The 13,347-nt window shown below is 42.2% G+C and overlaps 1 protein-coding gene across 1 annotated transcript in view; it reads right to left on the bottom strand.

The window, feature by feature from the left end:
• Positions 1-11,038, bottom strand: part of UBXN4 (UBX domain protein 4) — a 48,200-nt gene extending 37,162 nt beyond the window's left edge. Inside the window, exons 1-4 of the mRNA XM_038565093.1 lie at positions 10,808-11,038; positions 1,958-2,060; positions 1,053-1,081; positions 415-533 (exon numbers count right to left, since the gene is read on the bottom strand). Coding sequence (XP_038421021.1) covers positions 415-533; positions 1,053-1,081; positions 1,958-2,060; positions 10,808-10,889 — 333 coding nt within the window. The 5' untranslated portion in view covers positions 10,890-11,038. The remainder of the gene's footprint in view (positions 1-414; positions 534-1,052; positions 1,082-1,957; positions 2,061-10,807) is intronic.
• Between the last annotated feature and the right edge of the window lie 2,309 nt (positions 11,039-13,347).

Here is a 13,347-nt window from a genome sequence, read left to right as displayed (position 1 = left end):
GATTTTTCCTTCAAATTAGAATTCAAGGAAAAAGAGTTTCAAGCTATCTTAGCCATCTGCCCAAAGAGGATGCTAATGAGAAATTGATTAAGTTCCTCAAAATGTGCCAAGCAATACAGTTTGGAACTTTTAATATGCAATCTCTCTCTTGCAACAAAGTAACAGTGATGTGTATTAACAGTTGAGTGAGGGAGGAGAGATGGAGAGTAAGAAGTCACTCATTAGGTACAGGTACTTATAACTTCACAATGCTATTTTCCAAACCAACCCAGGAAGACAGTACTTGCCACCTTTTAAGTTAAATGGCATGACAGGTTTCTGATTATACAAAGTAGCTCCAAAAATATTCCAATGTCAAGTTTCTGACGTATCATTTTCCCACATTTATAACAAAGAAATTCTGTTCCTTCTTACCTGCCGGACTTTGTGAATTCTGGTAACAAGTTCATCTGCAGAAATACTTCCTGCTATCACTTCCAAGGGAATTCCACTGTCTCCAATAAAGAAACTGGATGGAACACACACTACGGGATCTGTACAACTTAATTAAGTCTAACGATTCATGAAAAACAAGGGGATAATTTTATGAAATACTATTGATAACAAAGCAAATCTCTGTGAATTTTACAATGTTATCAGCTAACATGTTTACCAAATAATTTCAACTGCCATATCAGTATGCTTGTCATGCATGTGATAGGTAAACTGATTTATGATTTATTTGTGTTATATATCTGAGAACATCCACTACATTCTCCCCTATTTTAACTTTTACATCTTATTTTACCTCTAGACAGCTTCTAACATTCCAACCAAACTGCTACATATTGCTTTCCAGATACTGACATTAAAAAAAACTCCCCATAGATCCCCTTTGCTACAATGTATTATCTCAAAGGACACATAGTAGTATGGTTTCCATAAACAAGAATGCATGAGTTCCTAAATGAACAATTTTGAAATCATGAATTAACCAAATAAAAAAAAAAAAAAAAAAAAGGGAAATCCTCAGGCAAAATATGTATCAAACCAATTCTTCATTGAAAGGATACAGATTTGTGAAAATTGTAGGCAGGCTTCACTGTAAAACAAAATCAAACAGAAAATCACTAGATGCATCCAAATGCTTCCCAAATACTCAGTTGTTTTTATAAAAATTTACTGTACCAATTAAAAGTATTTTTCTGAAAGGACCAGTTCCTTTCATAGTCATCTGTTGCAAGGAGAAAAATCCAATTCTTATTTTACAGACATTTTTTTTAAAAATAATTTTTAGATTAAAGAGCTACTTGCTCTTGCAACCCACAAACTAGTTGCTGAATCTAGTGACTAAAAATCAAGTTAGTATCTGCCATGTTGCTTCCTCAGTAGCAAGTACACTTGAATACAATATCTTAACTTGTAACAAGATATTAATGCTTATGATTTACTTGTGCAGTACCTTGTAATAACAAATGATTCCAAACCTAAATATCCACCAGTAAAAACTAATTATGCAATTATAAAAACGATACAAAAAAGTATGTCAAAATGCTACCACTTTTGTAAAAAAGGGGAGGAAAATAAACAAGAATGTACTGTGAGGGACCTAAAAAAGTCCTTATGCCCATTTAACTAAACAACTTCATTCCCAAAAATAGGATCCAAAAGAATAGTCAACCTTTCAGAGATAATTGATATACAATTTACAGTTAATTCCAAGTTCTTAGATGCTGAGGATCACAGTTCTTTTGCATTACTTGTGCACGTCACATTGTTGGTTGGTGCACCAGGAGAACAAAAGTTTTTCAGCAAGATACCATAATGTATTATTTGGAAAATGGCAATCAGAACTTAAAGTCTCTGATAATGCCTTAGAGAAAAATCAACATTCTTACAGTCTTAAGAGTATCACCATCAAGCACAACAAAAGACAATGGTCATAATACTTTAAAAATTAACATCTATATAAGCAAACCTTTTGGTATCGATTTTAATAGCAACAAAACTGTCTGAGGATGCTTCTGTCACCTTCTCATCTTCCCAACTTGCAGCCATCTGTGTAGACTGCTCATCATCACCTGTAAAACATTTCAAGGATACTTATAAGGCCAGTATCTGCTGATTCTTTTCACTCAGAATATAGAATTTCAACAAACACTATTTTCTACCAAATTAAAAAATTTCCCATAAAATGCAAAGTTTGACGATATGCACTGTTAACATGATAAAAAGTCATGAAAAACAGCTCAGGATGCTAAAACAAACAAAAACAAAAACAAAAAAACAGTAATGAAGATGTAATGAAAAAGAATGAAGCTGTCTAGACTTTACAATTTTCTTAAAAAAGGCATCCAAATTATGAAGTAAATAGTATCAAAATAATTAGAAGTCATAGTAGAAATTTACATTGGCTATTTTGCATTTTGTGCACATAATTTTATTTTATTTTTTAAAAGATTTTTTTTAAAAAAGTGGGGAGGAGAGGGAGAGGCAGGCTCCCTGCTCAACAGGAAGCCCAAGACAGGCTCAATTCTGGGACCCCAGGATCATGACCTAAGCCAAAGGCAGATCCCCAACAACTGAGCCACTCAGGCACTCCTGTAGATGTGATTTTAGAAAATAAGCGCATAACACACTTCCTTTATGTAGCACTTTTCTGCTGAGTTCAATTTCTCCACACCACAACATCACTCTCCAGAATTCCTCCAAGGTAGACAAAAGCAGGTGCAATTCTGATTGCAGTTTGGGACTTGCCTTTTAGAATAGGAGGCATGCTAATTATAAAAGTTATGCTGATCCACGGGCATCCGGGTGGCTTAGTTGGTTAAGCATCCTTTTTTTTTTTTTTTAAGATTTTATTTATTTATTCATGAAAAACATACAGAGAGAGGCAGAGACACAGGCAGAGGGAGAAGCAGGCTCTATGCAGGGAGCCTGATGTGGGACTTGATCCCAGGACTCTGGGATCATGACCTGAGCCAAAGGCAGACACTTAACCACTGAGCCACCTAGGTGTCCCTAAGCATCCACTCTTGATTTTCGCTCAGGTCAGGATCTCAGGGCTGTGAGACTGAGACCCTACTGTGGGCTCCACACTCAGTGGGAGTCTGCTTCTCTCTTCTTCTCCCTCTGCTCGTGCACGTGCACACACTCTTTCTGTAAAACAAATAAATAAATCTTAAAAAAAAAGTTACATTGATCCAAAATTCATCCATGGTGATAGAATTCAACACAGTGACTAGTTGGGTGAAGGTGCTACTGATTGGAAAAAAGCATGAAGGAGGCTTTTGGGGGTGCTGGAAATATTTCTATCTTATCTGGATGAGAGTTATACCAGTGTGTTAATATATAAAAGTTCACTGAGCTGCTCACTTAATATTTTTCACTTAATATACTGTATATCATACTTCAATGACAAAAAATTTTTTAAGATTTTATTTATTTTTTCATGAGAGAGAAAGAGAGAGAGAGGCAGAGACACAGGCTGAGGGAGAAGCAGGATCCACACAGGGAGCCCAACCTGGGACTCGATCCTAGGTCTCCAGGATCATACCCTGGGCCGAAGGCAGCACTAAACTGCTGAGCCACCCGGGCTGCCCCACAAAATGTTTTAAAAGTTATACCCATCAAGAGGTTGCTTCCTTTCTAGCCTTATAATATCTAGACATTGACATAACCACTTAGTGGTGGGCAGAAGGAACCTTACCCAAGTAGGTCAATGAAAAATATTTCTGAGGTTTAGCAGAGCTAAGTGCTTTCTCAAGGGTGAACCACCTCTGCCAATTTACAGTCTAAAAAAGTTCTCAGGTCACACTTTTTTTGTTTCACAAAAATGAGATAATTCTGTATCTACTCTTCCATAAACTGTTTTCTTCTCATTTGCAGCCCCCTTTCCCAATTTAATCCACCCTCAAATGGTCTCCCTAGCTCCATCTATTCTCCACCCCACCCCCATCAAGACAGCTTTTTTTTTTTTTTAAAAAAGACAGCTTTTATTGTATCTTTAAAATACCACAAATAGATCTGAAAAATCATCCAGCAGCTATCTAGCTGTTGTTGTAGCTGGACAACTTAGATCTTATTCCTCAGCCTGCTGAACTGTTCCTTTTTCAGAAACATAGATAACTATCCAAAAATTTTCTGATATCTTTGTTTTTAAATGTGTGGCTTGCTAAATCAAAGCAGCTGACTTTGATACAAGTCCAATGTCACTTCCTTCAAGAATTAACTCATTTTTCTGGGCTTGAGATACTGAATAAGCAACACTGGGCCTCATCTGAACCCTGCAGGTGTTTTTCACTCAAGAAATTCAGATTTGAACAAGAGAACCATTCTTCTGAATAAATGTTGATGGGAAGTGAGCATACGCAGACCTCACCTTGTAATGGAAGCCGAGTGTAGGTCCCTTGAGCTTTTTTTTTTTTTTTTTTTAAAGTAATCTCTACATCCATCATGGGGCTCAAACTCACAACCCCAGGTCAAAAGTCACATACTCTACTTGACTGAGCCAGCCAGGAACCATCCCCATCATGTACGTACTGTACGTTAACTACAGGTAGTGCAAATAGGGGCAAGTTCTAGTTCCCCATCATTTGTCAACTTGGAGCCTCTTCTTTTTCTCTCCAAGGAGACGGAGTTCTACACTGATGTGACTGAAATTCCTTCAAAGGGTTCCTCTGAGGTCTTTCATAATAACTGTGCATCTCTTCATAGTGAGGTCGACATTTTCTGGCATGTCACCAGCCTGACATCTGAATGCAGCAGATGTGGCAGAGCTGCTCAGGCTATTCTTAACACAGCAATTTTCATCAAAAAGTTGTATCACATCAATCCTCCGCTCAAAATCCTACAATGGCTCCCAATTTCCCTCATAGTAAAAGCCAAAGTCTCTTCGAATAGCCTCACGCTTCCAGTTACATCTCTGGCCTCATTTCCTCTTTCCCTTCTTTCATATTCTGCTAACACAAAGACACTCACTTTAAGGTCTTTGTGCTAGTTGTTTCCTCAGCCTGGAATGGTCTCCCCTCAGATTTTTACATGGTTAACACTTAACTCCCTTAAATCATTATTAAAATATTATCTTTTCAATAAAGCTTTCCCTATTCCCTACCTTAAAATGACAGTCTTTAGGGGCAGCTGGCTGGCTAAGTCAGTAGAGGATCTCGATCTTGGGGTTGTGAGCTCAAATCCTATATATATTATAAATATTATATATATATATACACACACATACACACATATAAAATAACAGCCTCTAGACAGTCCCAAAATTCCCTAATTTCCTTTCTTTCCTTGTAATACTTACGACCTTCTGGTAGACTATGTGCTTAACTTACTATGTTTACTGTCTGTCTCCTTCAACCAGGCTCCACGATACAATACAGGCTCCACGAGAGCAAGTATTTTCTGGAATGAAAGCTAAACTCTTGGGGCACCTGGGTGGCTCAGTAGTTGAGCAGCTGTCTTCAGCTCAGGTTGTGATCCTGGGGTCCTGGGATCAAGTCCTGTACTGCGCTCTCCGCAGGGAGCTTACTTCTTCCTCTGCCTATGTCTCTGCCTGTTTCTTTCATGAATAAATAAAATCCTTTTTTTTTTAATGTTTTTTTTAAAGATTTATTTATTTATTCATGAGAAACACACACAGAGAGAGAGAGAGAGAGAGAGAGAGAGGCAGGCAGAGACACAGGCAGAGGGAGAAGCAGGCTCCATGCAAGGAGCCTGATGTGGGACTCGATTCCGGGTCTCCAGGATCACACCCTGGGCTGCAGGCGGCGCTAAACCGCTGTGCCACCGGGGCTGCCCCTAAAATCCTTTTTTTTAAAAAAAGCTAAATCTCTGGTATAAATATCTTGGCATATCTACAATAATTGACTAATGCTGAACACTTGAGTATATTTTCTATGTGAGATGAGATCCAGGAATAGGAGCTTGACAAATCTGGCCATGGAAAAGTGAACAGGGACTAGAATGAATCCACAGACCAGGACCAAAAAGAATGCCCATTAACAAACTCCCAGATGTTGAGGAAGCAAATGGGAAAAACTATCATTTGCGGTGACATTATTCTGGGTATATCATCAAACACTATAGGGTGAAATGTAAAATTCCAATTAAATGACAAAATTATCAACCTGGAAAATAACTATATGGGAACATTCTTACTATAAACACGTTTTAGAGAAAGCTGTGAAGCATGAGACACCTTTTTTTATTCATTTTTTCCATGCATTCACTATTTTATTCCACATTTACTACTTAGTCCTAGGCATTAGGCTGCAAGCTAAGTGTGAAACAAATGAGACATTGCCCTCAGTGGAGCTTAAGAATATAAAGGTACAAAAAATTACTTGTTTAGTAAACAGTTATAAATAATTATAGTAATAAACACTGTGGAAAAAAGAACAAATCTAGGAGAGAAAATAATGAGACCTTTTTTAGATCAGCCAGGGAAGGCTTCTCTAGGGCAACATTTAAGGTAAGACCTAAAGGATGAAAAAGCTGAGCCACGTCAAGAGCCAGAACAGTTCACTAAGCAGGACTTTATGTGTAGGAAAAGGCCTGTGACTAGGAATGTCATGAACAGGGAACACAAGACAAGAGAAGACAAAAGGGTTGAGAGACAAAGATGAATTCCACACTTCGGATTTATCCACCTGGATGTAAAAGTCGTGCCATTTACTAAATGTACAACACTGGTGGGAGAAAAAAACAAATTCAGAGTAAATACATTTTCACACTTGAGAATCCTATGAGGCATCTAAGTGGGGCTGTCAAGTGGCAGCTTGAAGTACAGATCTCCTACTTCTGAAGTTGGTACTTTTTACTATGTTGTACCATGTGGAGAGGTTCCCAAATATCACATCCCCATTAGCAGTGTGTGTCCATAATTCACTCTAATGGCAGCAATAGCAGCTTGACCAACAGAGATACAAGGTTGAACAGAATTACTTAATCCACTGAGACCTTTCTTAACTCTACAGAGTAAGATTAACTGCCAACTTCAGTATCTTTAGCTTCTTATTAATCAGTATATGAACTATGCTATGGAGTTAGATAGGCCTAAAATTTTAGCAGAAACTGTTGTGTCCAGAGATGCCTGGGTGACTCAGCGGTTAAACGTCTGCCTTCAGGTCAGGTCGTGATCCTGGAGTCACGGGATCAAGTCCCACATCAGGCTCCCTGCAGAGAGCCTGCTTCTCCCTCTGCCTGTGTCTCTGCCTCTCTCTCTGTCTCATGAATAAATAAAATATTTAAAAAAAATAAAAAGAAAGAAAATGTGTCCTTCCTCGGTAGTATCAGCAATATCCAAAGTTAAAGACACTTAAAAAGACCAATCAAGGGTTCCTGGCTGGCTCACCCGATAAGAGCATGAGACTCTTGATCTCAGGGTTCCGAGTCTGACCCCACATAGGGTGTAGATATTAAAACTTAAAAAGAAACAAAAAAAGAATACAAACTCAGAAGCAAAGAGTTGCAGACCCTAGTAGAGCCAGGAATTCCAACCCAGAAAAGGTCAACTAGCCAAAAATCTAAAAGCTTTTGTGGTCTGTATGAACCAAAAAAGGCAGTAAATAGTGTCTGTCATGAATTTTTTTTTTTTTGTCATGAAAATTTTAGCCCAGAGACGCCTGGGTGGCTCAGCAGTTGGGCGTCCGCCTTCAGCCCAGGGTGTGATCCTAGAGACCCAGGATCGAGTCCCGCGTCGGGCTCCCAGCATGGTGCCTGCTTCTCCCTCTGCCTGTGTGTCTCTGCCTCTCTCTCTCAGTGTGTCTCTCCTAAGTAAATAAATCTTTAAAAAAAAAGAAAAAATAAAATAAAATAAAATAAAATAATAAAAATAAATTAAAAAAAAAAAATTTTAGCCCACTAGCAACACAAGTCTGTGAATTGACACCTTTGTTTCAGTTTCCCTGTCAGATATTCTACCTTCCCATGAATAGAATAAAAATCTTCAGTTTTTAGGGGATCCCTGGGTGGCTCAGTGGTTTAGCGCCTGCCTTCAGCCCAGGGCCTGATCCAGGATCCCACAGTCCCTCTGCCTGTGTCTCTGCCTCTCTCTCATGAATAAATAAAATCTTTAAAAAAAAAAACAAACAAACTTCAGTTTTAATTCAATTTACGTAATCATAATACTTTGAAAATACTTGTTAAATTCTTGTCTGAACTAATAGTAATCTCTCCAGTTTCAATACTACAATTTTAATTCATGCACGAAAATTTCACTAAACAACTTGCCTAAAGTGCTTCCCACTTGAGGGGTTATATGAACCAAAATAGACCCCTAAGATGACTTCATCTCACCTGAAAGATATTTTTTTAATTTCCTACTGAGTTAGTTTATTATTGTTGAGGTATCCCATACCAGAAAATCATGAGTTCTGGATATGAACAAAGGTCTACGCAACATGTTAAGCATTGCAGTTTCAAGACCCCGCTGTCTACATATTCCTGGCATGAAACTAATCCTACCTAGTGTTGGAGATTAACTTCCTAGAACTCTAGAAAAGCCAACGGTATTTTGAACAGGTCAAAGGACAAATTCCTTTGACACACTGCTTAGTCTTCCAACATTCAACTGAGTCAATGATATTCTACAAGCATCTAATAGGTGCTCATCAGTAAAGGGTTAACTGAAGAATGTATATATACACACACAGAGCCCCAAAGACCTCCAACTTTATTTTGCTACACAAATAATCAGCACTACTGTTTCCAAATGTTGGTTAATTAAATCTAACATTTATTTCTAATTAACTATTTAGCCTAAAAGTGCCTTCTAGGAACACTGAGACACCATCAATTGTGTTTTTCGTTTAAAAAACGACTACCATAGGGGCACCTGGTGGTTCAATCAGTTAACTGTCTGACTCTGGATTTCAGCTCAGGTCATGATCTCACAGTCCTCGGATCAAGCCCTGTGTTGAGCTCCGGGCTCAGCAGAGAGTCAGCTTGAGGATTTCTCTTCCTCTGTTCTCCTCACTTTCTAAAGTAAATAAATAAATAAGTAAAAAAAAAAAAAAAAAAAAGACTTCTATCATCCTAGATTTCCTGATTTCTACACCAATTTCATTAATATATGAAGTCTACAGTTGCCCTGTTTTTCTCAAAAACAAAAAAGACACCTTGAAGCTGCTAAAAAAAAAAAAATTGTCAAGACAAGATGGAAATACTTTTTGTGACCCTAATGCATGTCACTTAACCACTGTGGACGTAAATTTCCTCAGCTATAAAATGGGTGTAATAAAACCTGTTCTACTTACCACAGGAATCAACTGAAATTTATTTGAAAAACATCTAAAGTGCCATAAAACTATTACCATACTCTCAATAAGCAGAGTTATCATTTAATTTTCCTTTCCTTTTTAACCCTTTTTTAATCCCACTTTTTTTTTTTCCTTACAGGATTACAGCAGTTATGTATGCGAAATTCAACTCTAAAACAGCATAGGAGGATCAAACTGCTCTTCTAATTAACAACACTGAACTAAAAATTTGGTAGGACTCAATCATCAATTTCAAATCTGAGGTTAAGCGAAACTCCTATTTTAGCATTTGTTCTTCGCTGCAGTGCACAAAGTTACAGAGCTGTTATCTGGACTCTCGAGAGTCGTAAGTTAATAAGTGCACCGTTATTAAACACAAATAGTTGAAATAATACATCGCGGGGACGCCCTGAGTAGCTCAGCGGTTTAGCGCCCGCCTTCGGCCCAGGGCATGATCCTGGAGACCCGGTATCGAGTCCCGCCTCGGGCTCCCTGCATGGAGCCTGCTTCTCCCTCCGCCTGTGTCTCTGCCTCTCTCTGTGGCTCTCTCATGAATAATTAAATAAAATCCTAAAAAAAAATAATAATAATACTCCGCAAAGTAACATAAGTCACAAGCGCGAATTTGATTCATGTCATGAGAATCAGCAAAACCACACAGGCATAGGTTTTAACTGTAAATCCCGAAGATTTCTGTCATAAAACAGGGCAGTAATAAAAGACGGAGCAAAACAAACCAGAGCTAACACAGGATAAACGAGTTAGCTCACGCTCTGGAAACTACAGATACCAGGCCTGGCAGACGACAAAAACGAACCAAGGACTCAACGTCGACTTCTTCTCAACAAACGGCACAAAAATCAAGTTGCGACTCGGCAAATATTCCACCTTAGATTCTCTGCCCCCTCTCATTATTATTTAAAAAAAAAAAAAAAAGAAGAAAGAAAAAAGAAAAATCCAACCTATATAAAGCTCAAAAGTTTGCGTTTCAGGAACGTGCGACCGCCAGCAGCCGTGAACATCAGGTGGCTTCTCTTTGTGGCTTACCGATGACACAGCTTTCTTCCTGACAGTCCACAACTAATTACGAACCCAACCGTCTGCAGAACGACCTGTCTCTACCCGCACCTAAACACTCAGGCTACACCCGCGTTCAAGCGTCGCGGAGCGCGTCCGGGGGGACAGAGGGGTGACCCGGGCGCCGAGCAGGCGCTGCTGGGTCCCTGCGCCCACCCCGTGCGGGGCGCCCCGCAGCGCGGCGGGCGGGGGGGGCGGGGCCTGCGGGACGCGGCCGCGGGCCCCGGGCTCCGCCAGGGCGGTGGGCGGGGCTCCGCGCGCTCCGGGGGCGAGGCGGGGACGGCGCCTCAGGCCGGGGTGAGGGGAGAAGCGGGCGCCGGGGGCCCGGCCGGGCCCGGCGAGCCCCCGACGGACGACGGAGGCGCTGGGAGGCCGGCGACGGCGGCCCGGGTCTGTCGGAGCGCCGAGCAAGGGCAGGGGCGCCCTGGGATGGGAGCGAGGCCGGAGGGGCGTCCGGCCACAACTCGGGCCCCCGCCCCCTTCACCTGCCACGAAGACCACGAAGACCGCGCCGCTCCTCTTGGCCGACGCGATGGCGGCCGGAATGGCGCCCTGGAACCACAACATCGCTCTCCTCGGGCCCAGGCGCTCGCTCCGAGTGTCGTCGCCGCGGTCCCGAAGCGGCCCCGCCCTCCCCTTCGTCGGCCCCGCGGCCCCCGCAGCCCCAGCGGCCGGCCCCCCGCCTCCGCGCAGGCTCGCAATCCAGTCAGCAGCCCCTCGGGGTGCGCGCAAGCGCGCGGGCCGGGCGCTCCCTGCGTCCCGTGACGCAACACGTCGCCGTCGGCGCCACGCCCCAGAGCCTTGTCTCGTTGGCACGTTGGGGCGTGCGCGCAGCCGCTGGGCCTCAGACCCCGCCGTTCCGGAAGCGGAAAAAGCCGGTGGGAAAGATGACTCGCCGCTACGGCGCGTCGGCGGCGCGACGCGTGAGGCATGACGGGAGTGGTAGTCTTCCCAGGCTCGCTTTTCCCCTGGCGTGGAAGATGTGACTGTGGTTTCCGAGGGAACGGCTGAAGGGGGCGGCAGTGAGCGCCTTTTCTCAAGTCGTAGAGGAGGGGAGCGGACGCGGTGCTCCTGGTGGAGGAGATGCTCTTGGACACCTTACATATGGAGGAAGTCGTCCCCGCTCCGCCCCGAGGAGAGCCCTAATTGTGGACGATGTAATTCTTTTTTTAATGATTAGTGGCCGTTGTGCGATAGGGGGTGTTTCTCTGTATGGAACGAAGTGGGCTTTGATTCTGCTGAACTTGTCAGCCCAACTTAGGGGAAGAGAGGGTGAAAACCACCGCAGCCCCCTTCCGTGGTACCAGACAGCCCCTGACCCCAGGGCGGCTGGAGGGAGACTGCAGGGCCCCGGCAATTCACTAGTTGTCCGCTAGGCCTCGGTCCGGAACCTCAAAACACTGGCTACGCTGTTGCCACAGCTACTTCCCAAAGTAACTTGGAAACAGAATAATCGGGATCCCTGGGTGGCTCAGCGGCTTAGCGCCTGCCTTTGGCCCAGGGTGCGACCCTGGAGTCCCGGGATCCAGTCCCACGTCGGGCTCCCTGCAGGGAGCCTGCTTCTCCCTCTGCCTGGGTCTCTGCCTCTCTCTGTGTCTCTCATGAATAAATAAATAAAATCTTAAAAAAAAAAAAAAAAGAGACAGACAATAACGATTCATTTTCCATGGTAATACAAAAGAGGAGGTCAGGTAATGCTTTTGTTTACAATTTCATATGAGAATGTCCTCTAATCGAGATATGGCATTTCGTGGTTAGTTGCCATTAAAATAACTGACCCGGAGCTCAGGCTGGCTAAGTCGGTGGAGCACGTGACTCTTGATCTTGGGGTGTGAGTTCCAGCCCCATATTGTGCATAGAGATTACTTAAAAATGAAATCATTTAAAAAAAATTAAAAATATAAAACGAAAACTGATCCATATTTAATACGTTCTGGAATTACAGCCTCTAAGAACTATTAGCTAAGGTTTATATTTTTTTAAGTTGCATAGATTATTATATTATACATCCTACATCGATTGAATTGCCCCCTCGGCGGTACAATCATTTGACAATCTTTGCAGAATTAAGGTGCTACATCTGAAAACACCTCTTTTTTTTTTTTTAATTTATTTATTTATGATAGTCACAGAGAGAGAGAGAGAGGCAAAGACACAGGCAGAGGGAGAAGCAGGCTCCATGCACCGGGAGCCCGATGTGGGATTTGATCCCGGGTCTCCAGGATCGCGCCCTGGGCCAAAGGCAGGAGCCAAACCTCTGCGCCACCCAGGGATCCCCACCTCTTTTTTTTTTTTTAAGATTTTATTTATTTATTCATGAGAGACACAGAGAGAGAGAGAGGCAGAGACACAGCCAGAGGGAGAAGCAGGCTCCATGCAAGGTCTCCAGGATCCCAGTCTCCAGGATCACGCCCTGGGCTGCCCAAAACACCTCTTTCCTCTAAATATTTTACCTAAAAACAGTTAACAGCTTGCAATCCAATTTATATTTACCTTTTTCTAATCAGGCCTCTTGTATATCAACTTTAAATGGATTTCTTAAAATTCAGTTTACCTATAAATTCTTTCAGTAGAGTGATGTCTTTATTTCTAATGTTAGACTTAAACAATGTAAGAACCATTCATAGCCTTTAATTCATTTATCAAATATTTATTGCTCATCTACTAGGAGCTAGACATACATAATTGGCATGGGTAAAGTGAGGCAGTCAGACAAGGGCCCTGCCTTTGTGACTGCACAATCTAAAGAAGAAGGCAGACATTGAACAAGTGATTGTATGTGAGGATGAATGTCACAAAAGGGGAGATTCTAAGTGCTTCAGAAGTGTGTGATGATGTGACCAAACATGGAGAGCAGAGTTAAGAAAAAAATGACACATCAGGGAGAAAAACCTAACCAGGTGAAGGAGAAGACTAATCAAGATAGAGAAAACAGGGGGGATGCCTGGTGGCTCAGCAGTTTGGCACCTGCCTTTGGCTCAGGGTGTGATCGTGGAGTCCCGGGATCGAGTCCCACGTCGAGCTC

Source organism: Canis lupus, chromosome 19 (assembly GCF_011100685.1).
Source record: "Canis lupus familiaris isolate Mischka breed German Shepherd chromosome 19, alternate assembly UU_Cfam_GSD_1.0, whole genome shotgun sequence".
In the NCBI taxonomy this organism is placed as follows: domain Eukaryota; kingdom Metazoa; phylum Chordata; class Mammalia; order Carnivora; family Canidae; genus Canis; species Canis lupus.
This window is presented reverse-complemented; position numbering and strand designations above follow the sequence as displayed.